The sequence below is a fragment of the Stenella coeruleoalba genome (assembly GCF_951394435.1).
Source record: "Stenella coeruleoalba genome assembly, chromosome: 11".
NCBI lineage: Eukaryota > Metazoa > Chordata > Mammalia > Artiodactyla > Delphinidae > Stenella > Stenella coeruleoalba.
In genome coordinates, this window is record NC_137157.1 from 24,652,207 (window position 1) to 24,669,603 (window position 17,397).

Genomic DNA, 17,397 nt, shown 5'->3' on the forward strand with positions numbered 1-17,397 from the left:
ATCTCAACAGATGCAGAAAAAACTTGACAAAATTCAACATGCACTTATGATAAAAACTCTCCAGAAAGTAGGCACAGCAGGAACTTACCTCAACATAATAAAGGCCATATATGATCAACCCACAGACAACATCATTCTCCATGGTGAAAAACTGAAACCATTTCCACTAAGATCAGGAACAAGACAAGGTTGCCCACTCTCACCACTATTATTCAACATAGTTTTGGAAGTTTTAGCCACAGCAATCAGAGAAGAACAAGAAATAAAAAGAATCTAAATCAGAAAAGAAGTAAAGCTGTTACTGTTTGCAAATGACATGATACTATATATAGAGAGAATCCCAAAGATGCTACCAGAAAACTACTAGAGCTAATCAATGAATTTGGTAAAGTAGCAGGACATAAAATTAATGCACAAAATTCTCTTGCATTCCTATACACTAATGATGAAAAATTTGAAAGAGAAATTGAGGAAACACTCCCATTTACCGTTGCAACAAAAAAAATAAAATACCTAGGAGTAAACCTACCTAAGGAGACAAAAGACCTGCATGCAGAAAACTATAAGACACTGATGAAAGAAATTAAAACTGATACAAAGAGATGGAGAGATATACCATGCTCTTGGATTGGAAGAATCAACACTGTGAAAATGACTATACTAACCAAAGCCATCTACAGATTCAATGCAATCCCTATCAAACTACCAATGGCATTTTTCACAGAAATAGAACAAAAAATTTCACAATTTGTATGGAAACATAAAAGACCCTTAACAGCCTAAGTAATCTTGAGAAAGCAAAACAGAGCTGGAGGAATCAGTCTTCCTGACTTCAGACTATACTACAAAGCTACAGTAATCAAGACAGTATGGTAGTGGCACAAAAACAGAAATATACATCAATGGAACAGGATAGAAAGCCCAAAGATAAACTCACACACATATGGTCACCTTATCTTTGATAAAGGAAGCAAGAATATACAATGGAGAAAGAAGTCAGCCTCTTCAGTAAGTGGTGCTGGGAAAACTGTACAGCTACATACAAAAGAATGAAATTGGAACACTCCCTAACACCATACACAAAAATAAACTCGAAATGGATTAAAGACCTAAACGTGAAGCCAGACCCCATAAAACTCTTAGTGGAAAACATAGGCAGAACACTCTATGACATACATCACAGAAAGATCCTTTTTGACCCACCTCCTGGAGAAATGGAAATAAATACAAAAATAAACAAATGGGACCTAATGAAACTTAAAAGCTTTTGCACAGCAAAGGAAACCATAAACAAGACCAAAAGACAACCCTCAGAATGGGAGAAAATATTTGCAAACAAAGCAACTGACAAAGGATTAATCTCCAAAGTATACAGGCAGCTCATGCAGCTCAATATCAAAGAAACAAACAACCCAATCCAAAAACGGGCAGAGGACCTAAATAGACATTTCTCCAAAGAAGATATACAGATTGCCAACAAACACATGAAAGGATGCTCAACATCACTAATCATGAGAGAAATGCAAATCAAAACTACAGTGAGGTATCACCTCACACCAGTCAGAATGGCCAGCATCAAAAAATCTACAAACAGGGCTTCCCTGGTGGCGCAGTGGTTGAGAGTCTGCCTGCCGATGCAGGAGACACAGGTTCGTGCCCCGGTCCAGGAAGATCCCACATGCTGCGGAGCGGCTGGGCCTGTGAGCCATGGCCACTGAGCCTGCATGTCCAGAGCCTGTGCTCCGCAATGGGAGAGGCCACAACAGTGAGAGGCCCGCATACCCTCCCAAAAAAAAAAAAAAAAAAATCTACAAACAATAAATGCTGGAGAGGGTGTGGAGAAAAGGGAACCCTCTTGCACTGTTGGTGGGAATGTAAATTGATACAGCCACTATGGAGAACAGTATGATGGTTCCTTAAAAAACTAAAAATAGAATTACCATATGACCCAGCAATCCCACTACCGGGCATATACCCTGAAAAAACCATAATTCAAAAAGAGTCATATACCACAATGTTCACTGCAGCTCTATTTACAATAGCCAGGACATGGAAGCAACCTAAGTGTCCATCAACAGATGAATGGATAAAGAAGATGTGGCACATATATACAATGGAATATTACTCAGCCATAAAAAGAAACTAAATTATTTATAGTGTGGTGGATGGACCTAGAGACTGTCATACAGAGTGAAGTAAGTCAGAAAGAGATAAAATACCATATGGTAACATATATACATGGAATCTAAAAAAAAAAAAAGAAAATGTTCTGAAGAACCTAGGGGCAGGACGGGAAAAAAGATGCAGACGTAGAGAATGGACTTGAGGACACGGAAGGGGGAAGGGTAAGCTGGGACGAAGTGAGAGAGTGGCATGGACATATATACACTACCTAATGTGAAATAGATAGCTAGTGGGAAGTAGCCACGTAGCACAGGGAGATCAGCTCGGTGCTTTGCGTCCACCTAGAGGGGTGGGATAGGGAGGGTGAGGCAGACACAAGAGGGAGGAGATATGGGAATATATGTTTATGTATAGCTGATTCACTTTATTATACAGCAGAAACTAACACACCATTGTAAAGCAATTATACTCCAATAAACACGTTAAAAAAAAGAAGTGGGAGGTAAAAGAGCAGAGTGGTCTGCAACAGTTTCCTGCTTGGGTTACTGGCTGGAGCCAGTTATGGAAGAAAAAAAGATGAGTTCAGTTTTGGACACGACGAGTGTGAGATCTTTATGATGTTAACTGGATAGATGAGTTCAGAAGAGAGATTTTGGCTAGAGAATCATCAGTACTACTGGGAGTGGAGAGTCTTAGTAACACAAATGAGCCTTACTCTACCAGGCAGACTTCGTGCTTGGATACATGTAAGCTATTTCTAGCCACCATGTAGTTGGTTTCACAGCTAGGGAGGCTGAGTGGAAATGGAAGCAGAATAATTCAACAGTGTAAGAGAGAGATACGGAAGCCTGGATCAGGGTGATACAGGAGGGGCCTTAAAAATTCAAACTTTTCATTCCGCGCTCTTCCCAATGGGGCACTGAGATATTACAGTTTATAAGAAATATGGATTTGGTCATTCAGTTGGCCAAAATATATTTCTCATATGTATCTGGTTTTCATCCACAGTTCCTAGCTCTCCGAAAACCCTTGGAATTTCCTAAGTGTTAAGAGTGACAAAGATATGTTCTGCTATGTTCATGAGGTACTTTTGTAAAGTGCCTAAGGATGGAGGTTAGCTGCCTGTGGAGCCAACCATGTGATTAGAGGTTTAGCACTTTCAGTCCCAGCCCCTGACCTCCAGGGAAGGGGGGAGGGGCTGGAAGTTGAATCTATCACCAATGGCCAATGATGCAATCAATCATGCCTATGCTATGAGTCCTCCATAAAAACCCAAAAGGATGGGGCTTGGGAAGCTTCCAGGGTGATGAACAGGTGGAGGTGCTGGGAGAGTGGTGTGTCTGCAGAGGCCACTGAAGCCCCGCACCCTTTCCCCACGCCTTGCTCTATGTATCTCTTCCCTCTGGCTGTTGCTGAGTTATATTATATCCTTTTATAATAAATCTGTAATCTAGTAAGTAAAATGTTTCCACGAGTTCTGTGAACCACTGCAGCAAATTATCCGGCCCAAGGAGGGGGTCGCGGGAACCTCTGATTTATAGCCAGTCAGTCAGAATTACAGGTAATGACCTGAGCTTGCGACTGGCATCTGAAGTGGGAGGGGGTGGTTTTGTAAGACTGATCCCTTAACCTGTGGGATCTGACACTGTCTCTGGGTAGATAGTCAGAATAGAGTTGAACTGTAGGACATTCACCTGGTGTCCCAAGAATTACTTGTTGGTATCAGGATGCCCACCCGTCCCCGCCATACAATTTAAGCACCCACTCACATTGCGCAGTATCCTCATTCATGCACCTATGTCACAGGCAAACTGAATGTGCCTTCAAAGATGCTTGATCTTTTCTGCTTATTAAACCACATGTTGTTTCCAAGGCCTAGAATAATCATTAAATTTGGAATAACATAACCTTGCAGTCAGACTGATTAGGGTTCAAACACCAGCTCTGCCCACTGCTTTAAGAGGGCTGGATTTCTCACTCTCCAATAAGCCTCAGTTTCTTCATCTGTAAAAGAGGCATAATAGTACCCGTCTCTTAGGACTGCAATGAGGCTGCAAGATAGCAATTCATATAATGCATTTAGAAGACTACCTAGCACATGGTAACTGCTCTACCAGTGACTCATTGGTAGCAATTAACATAATAATACTGGTATAGTAGAAAAAAGCATAAAATTTCTTTTGTATCAAAAGATCTGTTTCCTCTCCAGAGCCACTACTTATTATACTGTGTGATTAGCTTTCGTTTTCTCTCTTGTACAATAGGGATAATAACAGTATCTAACTCATAGAGTTATTGTGAGGATCCAATGTTTTCTAAAGTACTTTGTAGACTAAAAGCATTCTACCAATACGAGTTATAATAATAATAATAAATACTGTCTCCTGGATGAATAAGTGATTATAGGGACACAATCTCCAAAGCATCTTTACAAAATTTAATAAGTGCACTTTCTCATCCAGCACAGAAAATATTTATTAAGTAACTTACAGCACACAAGTAAATACCATGCTAAGCAAATGAAAGACATTTAGAAGCTGTCAAGTAAAGGACAGACTATTGCATAATCATAAATGGTAGCTATTTTAGCTACTGCTTTCATCTTACCGTATGCGCAGCACTTTTGTCTTCAAAGCCTTTTGGAAAAAAGACGCTTTTGAATTGGTTCACATCTGCTTTATTCTCGTCAAAGTTGATGCTGAACTGCTGAAGATATCTCCCATAGCACTGTAAAAGGGCCAATTTATATTCCTGAAATAAAAAGAGGATTTGATGAAGGTTTCAAAATATCCTTTTGCTTATCATTATTAAAATTCGGTAATATTCATATTATTCTTAATACTGTCAATGTTGATTATTACTATTACTGCTATTACTATCACCATGACACCATTATCACTACTATTTCCAAACACAAACTTAACAGACATTGTGCTTGGCAATGCATGTGCATTATTTCATTTAATTCTCCTCACAACAAGCCAATTATGAGATGAGACCATCATGACCTCAAAGATGGGAATATTCACCAGGGCACTGTGTGTGGTAATAACCTGGATATACTCAAAAACCAAAGGTTTAACCTCAACAGATCATGGTAACCCACAAACTCAGTGAGAGAGGTAGAGGAGTTGTATAACCAGCCCTGCTTCTCTGATACCTCCTAAGCTCCAAAAAAGAAAGAGTAGGAGAGGGCAGAAAGGGAGGGACAAAAGCGGGAAGGAGGGAGAAAAGAAGGGAGGGAGAAAAAAGGAAGGAAGGAAAGAAAGGAGAAGAGAAAAATGCAGGGGATGAGCTGGCTCATCTGTCGACAGTCTCTTAAATTATATCAGGATGAATCAAAAAAGTCTAAGATGCTATGATGCTTGTTAGTTCTAATTCATGCTTACATTCCAATTACAAAGTCTGATGCCTCATTTCTGAAGCCCACGGGGCACAGTTGACCTGGAGAGTTTCAGGGCGGTGGATGTGAGCAGGGTTTTACATATGACTCAGCTGCAACCCTTTCTCTGCTTTCCTCCCCTGCAACTGTGTTTCCAGGAAAAGCAGCTGCCCTGGGTGTGAACTGCCTATTGGGTGACCTCGCCCCTCAGGAGGCACCACAGTCAAACGCTGTTTTGTTTCTATTTCTATTGACTTGTTTGTTACTTGCTCACTAATTAATTCTGAATCTTTTCGCTCTAACTTGATCCACGTAATGAATTCAAATCTAGGTTCAAAACAAGCGTGGTCCAACAAGATGAGTTCTACTGTAACTAAAATAAAACTAGATTCTAGAAACCAAAGTAACCACTCAACTTTGTTTCCAGGATTACAAATACCTTTACCGGCCCACTTTCCCATCACTGTAAAGTAGTTAAAACCTTTTCTTTGTTCCTCTAAGTAAATTTGTAAATATCTTACCTGAAATATTCTGAATCCTTAGCCACTATCCAACATCAACTTGCTTTATCAACCTGTAAAATGCTCCTTCTTCTTCCCTCCACCCACCTGGATACTCCTCAAACCACCCCAAACTGGGCTGTGTATCACCAGCTTCTTATTATGTTGAGAAGAAGCATAAAAAATAGGGGGGCAGGCCTCTAATTCTGGTCAAAACTATTATTCCACTTCACATGAATATAGCTTACAAGTTGGATCTCACCTGGGGCTTTTTTCTGTGGTTTTCCAAATTCCGTATGGTCCAATTACATGGAGCTAAGATGATTCTCTAATTTCGGCAGCAGAAAATATATCTTAGTGCTCCCTTATGAAAGTTCCTCCACATCTTAGCCTCTATTTGGTAACTTTCCCTCCCAGATCAAAAAGATTCAAGTCCAGAAAATAGAAATGGAGGAGGGAAATGAAGCTGAGAAACGGTAGATTGAGGAGACTTGAAACTGCCCCCACGGAGTTAACAGAAGCTCATGACAAACAGAAATTCGTAAGCTTGTCTTACAGAACAGATAAGGGAACGGCTTGGAAAGGAAGGAAAGAAAGAAGTTTGTGAACTACCTTCACTGATTAAGCCCGCTGTAGTTTTGTTTTTCCCTCTTTCTTTTTTCCTCTCTTAAATTACATAACTTCCCGGCTTCACTCAGCTCAGCCGTTTCACAGGAAGTTGAAGTCAGCTCTTGCCCACGGCGAGCCGGCTGGGGCTGGTTGGGACCACCGACCCTAAAACTGGGCCTGCGCAGGTGTCCCTTGAATGGCCTTTTGACGTCAGAGGTTGGAAAACTCCGCCCTCCGGTCCTGCTAAAAGCCTCCATTTTGAATACACAGAAGCACGTAGCCCAGATGCACCTGCGCAGAACACCGACTACCTCACCATTTTCCCTACCGCCAGTCATCTTTCCCCGTGCCTAAAACCACTCTGCTTATATCTCGTAAATATCCCAACTCCCTCGCCTTAGGGGAGGCGGATCTGAGACTCGTTCTTCGCTTGGCTGCCTTGTGAATAAACTCTTTCTCTGCTGCAAACCTCAGCGGCTCAGCATTTGGCTCTCTCTGCATGGGGAAAATGGACCTGGCTCGATAACAGACTGAATACTGCTGGTGTCTGGCGTAAAATCACTTTGTATAAAATAACTCTTGGTCCAAGGATCCCACGTGTGCCAAAGGCTCATATTTAATTTGAAAAAATTTGGGCCTGTGCCAGACCTTAGGGGGAAAATTCACATTTTCGTTCACTGAAAACCCAGCCATGGTGTGGTCTTACCAAACTAAGTCCATGAATCCACAGCAATCCAATACTTCCGCATTGATATAGAACTAGAAAAAGGGCACAAACTCGGTTGGAATACAACACTGAGCAAGAAACAGGGTATGTATGGAATGACCGCTGTAATTACTGATACGTACAGCAAAATGTAAAGAAGGAGCTGAAAGTCATTAAAACAAGGCACCTGGAAGCAAGCAACATAGCAGCAAGGCCAGGAGCTATGAGAGCTGTCTGCTGGGCAAGGCCAGCCAGGTGAAAAACAACAGGAAGTGGTGTCTGGGCTCCTTTGTGTAAGGTAGGAACATGATGACTCAGCATTTCCTGTCGGGCGCCTACCACACCCTCTGTTAACCAGGGGCTGTGCTTATGCTCCGCCAACCGTCTTTCTGTTAAGGAATCTCTCACCACTGGAGAATCCCAACCACAAAATTTTAGAGTGAACACTTTTTTGGCTACTGTGCCTCATTAAAATTTGTATGTATTCCCTTATATATTTCTAAGAAAAAAAATCAAATCATGTAAAATAGGAATGGTATCAAAAGGATAATAATTAGGCAAATGAGTTTCATTTGGGCTCTTTCTACTCCGGAGGTACTTACTTTCATTTCACAAAGTCTATCTCCAACCTTCAGAAGCTTTTCGTTGTAATAGGCAGCTGGCAGCCGGGGGGCGTATTTGGTCCAGATATTAAACAAAGAGGTGGCACTGTAAAAATCATAAAGTAAAATGATATCCTCAAAGTCAGCAGGAAACCTAAATTAGCAAGCAATCCTTAAAAACTTACCTTGTGCTCTTTTTTTTTAGGTATTCAGGTGGGGTTTTTTATAAATTTATGTATTTTGGGCGCGTTGGGTCTTCCTTGCTTAGCACAGGCTTTCTCTAGTTGCGGCGAGCAGGGATTGGGGGCTGTTCTTCGTTGTGGTGCGTGGGGTTCTCATTGCGGTGGCTTCTCGTTGTGGAGCAGGGGCTCTAGGCGCCCGGGCTTCAATAGTTGTGGCACACGGGCTTCAGTAGTTGTGGTTCGTGGGCTCTAGAGCACAGGCTCAGTAGTTGTGGTGCACAGGCTTAGTTGCTCCGCGGCATGTGGGATCTTCCCAGACCACGGCTTGAACCCATGTACCCTGCATTGGCAGGCGGATTCTTAACCACTGCGCCACCAGGGAAGTCCATGCTCTTTTTAATGTGCTTTATTGTTAATGTCTAATTATTGATAAATGTAATTATGGTTAAAAGTATTGTTTCCTTTATACCAAGCACTGATAGTTCTTTATATGCATTTTTAATGATTTTATTTTTTTAATTTTACTATTTTTATTGGGGTATAGTTGATTTATAATATTATGTTTTAGATGTACAACATAGTGATTCACAATTTTTAAAGGCTATACTCCATTTATAGTTATTATCAAATATTGACTATATTTCCTGTGCTGTACAATATATCCTTGTAGCTTATTTATTTTATACATAGTAGTTTGTACCTCTTAATCCCCTACCTCCATCTTTCCCCTCTCCCCTTCTAGAACAAACCACTAGTTTGTTCTCTATGTCTGGGAGTCTGTTTCTTTTTTGTTATATTCACTAGTTTGTTGTATTTTTTAGATTCCACATATAAGTGATATCATACAGTATTCGTCATTCTCTGTCTGACTTCTTTCACCTAGCATAATGCCCTCCAAGTCTATCCACGTTGTTGCAAATGGCAAGATTTTATTCTTTGTTATGGCTGAGTAATATTCCATTGTGTGTGTGCGCACGTGTGTGTGTGTGTGTGTGTATCACATCTTCTTTATCCATTCATCTGTTGAAGGACACAGGTTGTTTCCATATCTTAGCTATTATAAATACTGCTGCTATGAACATTGGGACTATACTCTTTGTATGCATTTTTTAAAATTGACTTTATTTTTTAGAGTAGTTCTAAGTCCACAGAAAAACTGAGCAGAAAGTATAGAGGTTCCCTGTATACCCCCGTCTCCCACACAGGCACAGCCTCCTCCATTATCAACATCACCCACCAAAGTGGTACATTTGTTAACAATTAATGAACCTACACTGACACATCATTATCACCCAGTGTCCATAGTTTACATTAGTGTATATCCTTGGTGTTGTCCATTCTATGGGTTTGGACAAATGTATAATGACATGTATCCACCATTGTATCATACAGAGTAGTTTCCCTGCCCTAAAAATCGTCTGTGCTCTGCCTGTTCATCACTCCTTCCCCACTAACCCCAGGCAACCATTGAACTTTTTACTCTCTCCATAGTTTTGCCTTTTTCAAAATGTCATATAGTTGGAATCATATATATGTAGCATTTTCTGATTGGCTTCTTTCACTTAGTAATCTGCATGTAAGACTCACCCATGTTTTTTCCATGGCCTGATAGCTCATTTTCTTTTAGCATTGAATAATATTCCATTGTCTGTATATACCACAGTTTATCAGTTTACTTACTGAGAGACATCTTGTTTGCATCCTAGTCTCAGCAATTTGAGTAAAGCTGCTATTAACATCCATGTGCAGATTTTCATATGGACATAAGTTTTCAACTCCTTTGGGTAAATACCAAGGATCACAACTGCTGGATTATATGGTAAGAGTGTGTTCAGTTTTGTAAGAAAACATCAAGCTCTCTTCAAAAGTGGCTGTACCTCTTTGCATTTCCACCAGCAGTGAATGAGAATTTTCCTATTGACCCACATCCTTGTCAGCATTTGGTGTTCTCATTGTTCTGGATTTTGGTCATTCTAATAGGTGTGTAGTGGCATCTCATTGTTTTAACTTGCATCTTCCTGATAACATATGATTTAGAGCATCTTTTCATATATGTATTTGCCATTTGTATATCTTCCTTGGGTAGATGACTGTTAAGGTTTTTGGCTCGTTTTTTAAATCAGGTTGTTTGTTTTCCTAACGCTGAGTTTCTAGAGTTCTATGTATATTTTGGATAGTAGTCCTATCAGATATGTCTTTTGCAAGTATTTTCTCCCAGTCTGTGGCTTGGCTTTCATTCGCTTGACAGTGTCTTTCACAGGGCAGAAATTTTTAATTTTAATGAAGTCCATTTTATCAGTTCTTTCTTTCATGGATTATGCCTTTGGTGTTGTATCTTAAAAGTCATTGCCAAACCCACGGTCATCTAGATTTCTCCTACATTATCTTCTAGGAGTTTTACAGCATACAACATTTAGGTTTGTGATCCATTTTGAGTTAATTTTGGGGAAGGGTGTAAAAGTCTGTGTCTAGATTCAATTTTTCACATGTGCATGTCCAGTTGTTCCAACACTATTGTTAAAAAGACTGTCTTTGCTCCACTGTATTGCCATTACTCCTTTGTGAAAGACCAGTTGACTATATTTATGTCAGTCTGGGCTCTTTATTCCGTGCCTTTGATCTATTTGTCCATTCTTTTGTCATACCACGCTGTCTTGGTTAGTGTAGCTTTATAGTAAGTCTTGAAGTCAGGTAGTGTCAGTCCTCCAACTTTGTTCTTCTTCAGTATTGTTTTGCCTATTCTGGGTCTTTTGCCAACATGAATATTTTTCATTTCATTTTCGTAACAACTGAGATGGGTAATATTGGTATCCAAAATATACAGTTGATGAAACTGAGGCAGGGTGCATCTATGCTCGTAGCCAGTATATTACTGGGCCTTCCAGTCCTCTGGAATATGAACTCCCTGAGGGCAAGGACCTCATGTATATTATTCATTGCCCAGCCCCCAAGAGTAGTGAATGTCTAGTATATGTCAGTACTCAATACATACTTGTTGAAAGAATGAATGAATGAATATAAACGACTAGGGAAAATAATTCCTTGTTCTTATTTTTTTTGCTTTTGTATAGAGAGTTCCAGGGTTCAAATACCCAGTCAGTTTAGGGCTATGCTTCCTACATGGTTTCTGATCAGAATTCAAAGGGTAGCAGATCACTGCCTGTTTTGTTCACTCATTTAGTTAATATTTACTCCTTCCCCCTCTCTCGGAAATTATTAATGCTTCTAGGAAAAATCCAAATTTCTCTTAGCAGTCGTCCAATCCTATCTCATAAATTTCTAGAAAAGAATGGTGTTATGGACTGAATGTGTGCGTCCCCTCAAAATTCATATGTTGAAGCCCTAATCCACAGTAGCTGTATTTGGAGAGGGAGACTCTAAGGAAGTAATTAAGGTTAAATGAGGTCATAAGGGTGGGGTCCTAGTCCACTGGGATTAATCCATTCTAAAAAGAGACACCAGAGAGCTTGTTCTCTCTCTCTCTCTCTCTCTCTCTCTCTCTCTCTCTCTCTCTCTCTCTGTCTGTCTCTCTAGCCGGCTCCCCGCCACAGCCCCGTCTCTGTCTCTCTGTGCTTGCACAGAGGAAAGGCTATATGAGAACTGAGTGGACATCTGCAAGCCAGGAAGAGAGCTCCCACTGGAAACTCATCCTGCCAGACCCTTGTCTGGGACTTCTAGCCTCCAGATCTGTGAGAAAACAAATTTCTGTTGCTTAAGCCACCCAGTCTATGGTATTTTGTTACGGCAGCCCAAACTGACTAATTAGTAATTACTAGTTAGTAATTAGTAGCCCAAGCTGACTAATACAGACAGGAAGCTAAACTTAAAGGACTGAAGATGGCTCTAGTATCAATATTTACCATGTACATGTTGGGATATTAATGGAACAACCTCAACAAAAACATGTCAATTAATTCATTCAGGTAATTAAATGATAATGACTGAGTGACAAGGGAAGAGGGGGTACAGGGTACTCCTACCTTCATGGACTGATTAATAATATTTAGGGGTAGGAAAATATATACATGTACCATGTAGTAAATAACCACGCCAAATAAAGAGTGTGGCAAATACAGCCCATAGAAGTTTAAAAAGGTAAATGTGTTTTGCTTTGTTTGTTTGTTTGTTTTACCCTTTTCACGTTCATTTGCTGCTTCATGAAATGCTATAGTATTAGAATAAATATAATGAATCCAAGAAATTCACCAAGTCTTGATAGAATTCTTAAATTATGTAGATGAAAGAGTTAATTCTTCCAAACCTTACAGATTAGATACTGATGAGTAGGTTTGTTACTCATAAAAGAAAAATACCAGCTTCGTTAAATCAATCAAGGTTATATAATAAGAGAATTTTTTTTTAAGTGTACCATAAGTTCAAGTTAAGACTGCTCATTGGGAATGGCTTACATAATAATTAAATACGGAAAATATAATACATACTATGTAATGTACATCATTTAAGAAAAGAATGTTAATATATTTTTGTTTGCTATTTGCTTATAGTTGCTGTTGGATACTTAGAATTTTCTAAAACAAAAATCATAACTGTATAAACAGAATATCAAAATTTTATGTGCTTATAACAAAAGCATACCTTTAAAATATATCACACTCTAAATACATCACACTGTAAATTTAAGGACATTGCTGATATGATCAAAATCTATATTTTAGGGGCTTCCCTGGTGGTGCAGTGGTTGGGAGTCTGCCTGCCAATGCAGGGGACGCGGGTTCGTGCCCCGGTCCGGGAGGATCTCACACGCCATGGAGCGGCTGGGCCCATGAGCCATGGCCGCTGGGCCTGTGCATCCAGAGCCTGTGCTCCACAGCAGGAAAGGCCACAACAGTGAGAGGCCCGCGTTCCGCAAAAAAAAAAAAAAAAAAAAAAATCTATATTTTAGATAAAATGAACTTTTATGCTTACAGAAGTTCCTATAGTTATAAAAAGAAACAATTTTGGATTTTAAAAAATAACCATCTGTCAAATATGTTATAAAAGCAGCTCCTACCTCCCGTACTCCTGACTGGTCTCCACATTGCCATCATTGCCCCATTTGGACAAAGTCACCAAAATCTTTTAAAACAACAATCACATAAGGTTACTTCTTTGCCAAAAACTAGGCAATGGTCTTCCGTTGCATTTGGAATAAATGCAGACTCTATAAATGGCCTCTAAAACCTTCCACAGCCCTACCTACTCCTCTAATCTCATCTCATACCACTGCACCCACACTCTCCACACTGTGCTAGACAGGCCTCTGTCCATTCCTCCAAAGGCCCCCGACTCTTTCCTGCCAAGATCGTCCCACATGCTTGTTCCCTCTGTTTATCCTGTCTCCTTGCTGGTTGACTGCCAGGCGCGGGCTTTCTCTAGTTGTGGCGAGCAGGGGCTACTCTTCATTGCGGTGCGAGGGCTTCTCATTGCAGTGGCTTCTCGTTGCAGAGCATAGGCTCTAGGCGCTCGGGCTTCAGCAGTTGTGGCATGCGGGCTCAGCAGTTGTGGCTTGTGGGCTTTAGAGCACAGGCTCAGTAGTTGTGGCGCACGGGCTTAGTTGCTCCGTGGCATGTGGGATCTTCCTGGACCAGGGCTCGAACCCGTGTCCCCTGCATTGGCAGGCAGATTCTTAACCACTGCGCCACCAGGGAAGCCCTACTGCCAGCATCCTTCTAATCTCAGCTTAATGTCACCTCCCTCACCACTCCTTTGAAGGCAGGTCTCCACTGTGTTGCCGTTAAGCCTGTGCTCAAGTGTTATCTGCTCCAACCACCTTATTGAAAATTGCAACCTCCTGTCTCCCACTCCATAACCCTTCCTCTCTTTTTCTCCCTAGCATTTATCATTTTCTAGGTCACCATAAAATCACTTCTTTTATATGTTTATTGTCTATTTACCCCTCTAGAATATAAGCACCAAGAGAGCAGGGATTTTTGTCTGGTTCATTGCTGTATCCCCAGCACTTAGTGCAATACCTGGCACATATAAGCTCTCAGTAGCTTCTTCATAGCCCTGTTTGTGTGTTGACTTAGTGACTCATTAAAAGCCTATCTGCCTCTCTCTATGAGCACAGATTCCCATATCTATTTTGTTTATCACTGTATAACCCATGACTAGTGCAGGCCCTGGCATATAGTAGGCACTCAGTAAAAAATTATTCTGTAAATAAATGGCTAAATATGTGAGAGGTTAGATAGCAAAGGTCCATGTCAATCCTTAATGTTTGTGACTCTCTGTTTAAAGATGAGGCAGATACTGTACTTACCAGTTGACCCAGGTCTACAATTATTGAGAATGCAAGGGTAATTCTTGAATTCTTTCAATGCCAAATATTCACTGAATGTTCACTATGTCCCAACCCTCAGGGTAGGTGTTAGAGCAATGAAAAAGAGGCTCATCGTCATCAGGGAGCTTACACATTCTAATCAGGGAGATAGACAGTACACAAGAAAAGAAATAAATACAAGTATAAATTGATGGGTGAACCTGCATTTGATATGAAAGGCCACTCTAAGGAGGTAACAACTGAGCTAAGACCTGAAAGAAGAGAAGGAGCCAGATATTTGAAAAGTTAAGAAAAGAACATTTCAGACAAAGGAGGCATCAAATATAAAGTCCCTGGGGTGAGAAACAGAAGGATCTGTTTCCCTATAAAGTCCTGAGACAGAAGTGAGGAATGAGCTGAGATGAGAGAGGCAGGCAAGGCCAGAGCCTCAGACCCTGGAAGACACCAGAAGTAGTCTTAATTTTATTCTAAAAGCAAAGGGAAACAAAAGTCTTTAGATAGGGGAGTGGGTGATTTATTTATAAAGGTTACCCTGACTGCTATGTGAAGGATAGATTTGAGACTCAAGTAGCTGCAGGGAAAATTTGAGATGGTGACGGTTTGAACTGGAATGTTGGTAGTGGAGATGGGAAGATAAACTGCTATCTAAGTCACCAAAACAGAAACATTTTCAATATAAATATATGTAGCTTAGCTACGTAATGTGCTTTCCTTAGTCAGTTCTTGGTTCTCATCTTACTTGGCCCACCAGCATGATTTGCCACAGTTGATTGATCATTCCTTCCTTCTTAAAACACTTTCTCTACTTGGCTTCCAGTACACCACACACTTACTGGTTTTCCTCTACCTCTTTAGCTACTCCTTCTTAGTCTCTGCCAGTTTCTTCTTATCTTCCCAACTTGTCAATGTTGGAGGGCCCCAGGGTTAAGTCCATGGACCCTCCTCTTCTCCATCTACGCTCACGCCCTTAGCTATTCCATCAAATGTCAAAGCTTAAATATCATCAATATGCTGATGAATCCCAGTGTACTTCTCCTCTGACCTCCAGACTCAAATGTCCAACTACCTACATAATAACTCTGCCTGGATGGTGAATTACATCTCAATCTTAATATATCTAAAAACTAAACTCTTCATCTCCCTCACTTCTGCCCGAAACCTGTCCTTCCCACAGTCACAATCCCACCCCAGGACCTTTACACTTGCCATTCTCCCTGTGTGGCCGACTCTTTCTACAGAAATCCTCATCACTTACTACCATAACATCTTCTCATCTTTCTCAAAGGTCACTTTTCCTGACTTTCCTTGACCATGCTCCCTGCCATCCCACTTTAAATTATAACACCCATCTTCCTCCCTGCTCTAGTTTTCTCCCTAGCACTTATCTCCTTGTAAAATAATTTCCTTACATATTGGTTTAGTGGCTGTCTGTAGTCACAAGAATACATGCTCCATGAGGCTATGAATTTGTATATCTTTTAACTTGATGTTTTCCTAGTTCCTGGAATAGAACCTGATATTTAGGAGGTGCTCAATAAATATGTAGTTAAAAGCATGAATGAATAATAAACATAAGTTAAAACTGTTTCTTCATATTAAATACATGGATGAAAAATATAAGATGAAGCTATTGGCTATTCTGGTATTCTTTGCCACTTGTCTACACTTCTGGCTGTTCAGTTTGCAGTGTGTTTTGACTGGGAAAGAAAGATGGTAACACAAACAGGAAAGAACCTTAAAAACAGGTAGTCTGCAGTTCAAGATAACAACATGGTGATAGAATCCAAAAAAAGGCAAACGTGCAAAATGAGTCACAAAATCAAGAAAGTCACTGTGATCCTAGTAACAATATAAAAAGGAATAAAGTACAAATGTTCACAGAATGACATACTTCATGGCATCAAGAATTAACTTTTTCATGAACCTGAGCTACCTCAAAGTTATTCCTTTTCCTCCATATACAAAAGGATACCCACAACATGGAAAGTTGTAAAAACTGTGAGTGAGCCAAAAATTTATTGGCATGGATTAGCAATTAGAAGACACTCAGAAACAGAAATGGCGAGTTATGAAACATTTCTTTGTTGATTTTTATTCTGACCCGAACAGGAAGCCAAGATACATTTACCAGGAATTAAGGATTGTAATAGCGATGAGTCTCCACTTCTTAAACTTTGTTTATATCTCCAGGGCCCTTTGGCCAAGTTCTGAGTCCGCCACACTGACCCAGCTCCGGGACCACCACCTGCATCCTCAAAAGCATCACCTCCTTTGGCCCCGGGAGTTGCCCTTCTCCAGATAGCGCCCGCCCCAGAGCCCTGCCTCTGCTTACCAACGCCGGTGGAACTCATGCTCCTGTTCCTCCGTTGTAGCTAAAGCCGTCTTTCTCTTCATAAAGCCTAGCAACTCCTGGATCTCCTTCTCACAGGAGGCCAGGAGTGGGTTTTTAGCGTCCAGCGGCCCATAAAACACTGCGAGGGGCAACAAGTCCTCGCGGCAGGTCGAGCGAGGCTGTGGGCTGAGAGAGCTCGCCTTTGACTCCACGGGGAACTTTGAGATCGCAGTCGAGGTCGGGGGCGGGGTCGGCGGCGGTCCTGGCGGCGACACAGATGTGGGAGACACGTTGGATGGAGAGGTCGAACAGGTGCCTTGCGCCGCCATGTTGACCAGACCCGGGCCTGACCAAGAGTGTGTGTACACGCGGTTGCCTGGCGACGGTCTCGTGGCAACCAGGCATCCCACGCGCTCTCGGGAAAACACAGCGGCCCCTGGAGGGCAAAGGAAGAAAAAACCCGGTCCAGAAAGCAATGTTGCTCCTGAGGTGCTTTTGCTCTCTGGCTCATCGCTGTATGAGATGAGAAAGGAGAGAAGGTTCTGGGCAGAGAGCGAATAGGAGTGCCAGAAACTTAGGATCACAAATCCAAACTATACTTTTTCCATTTCGACCACTTAATAATGATGATCATTAATATGTGCCAGGTATTGTTCTGAGCATTTGGAACATAATCT

The 17,397-nt window shown here is 41.1% G+C and overlaps 1 protein-coding gene across 1 annotated transcript in view; it reads right to left on the reverse strand.

Annotated features, from left to right (window-relative positions):
- Positions 1–17,125, reverse strand: part of CFAP54 (cilia and flagella associated protein 54) — a gene marked incomplete at its 5' end in the record, with an annotated part of 297,105 nt that extends 279,980 nt beyond the window's left edge. Inside the window, 4 exon segments of the mRNA XM_079935999.1 lie at positions 4,732–4,875; positions 7,924–8,029; positions 16,721–17,076; positions 17,078–17,125. Of these exon segments, the coding sequence (XP_079792125.1) occupies positions 4,732–4,875; positions 7,924–8,029; positions 16,721–17,076; positions 17,078–17,125 (654 nt within the window).
- Between the last annotated feature and the right edge of the window lie 272 nt (positions 17,126–17,397).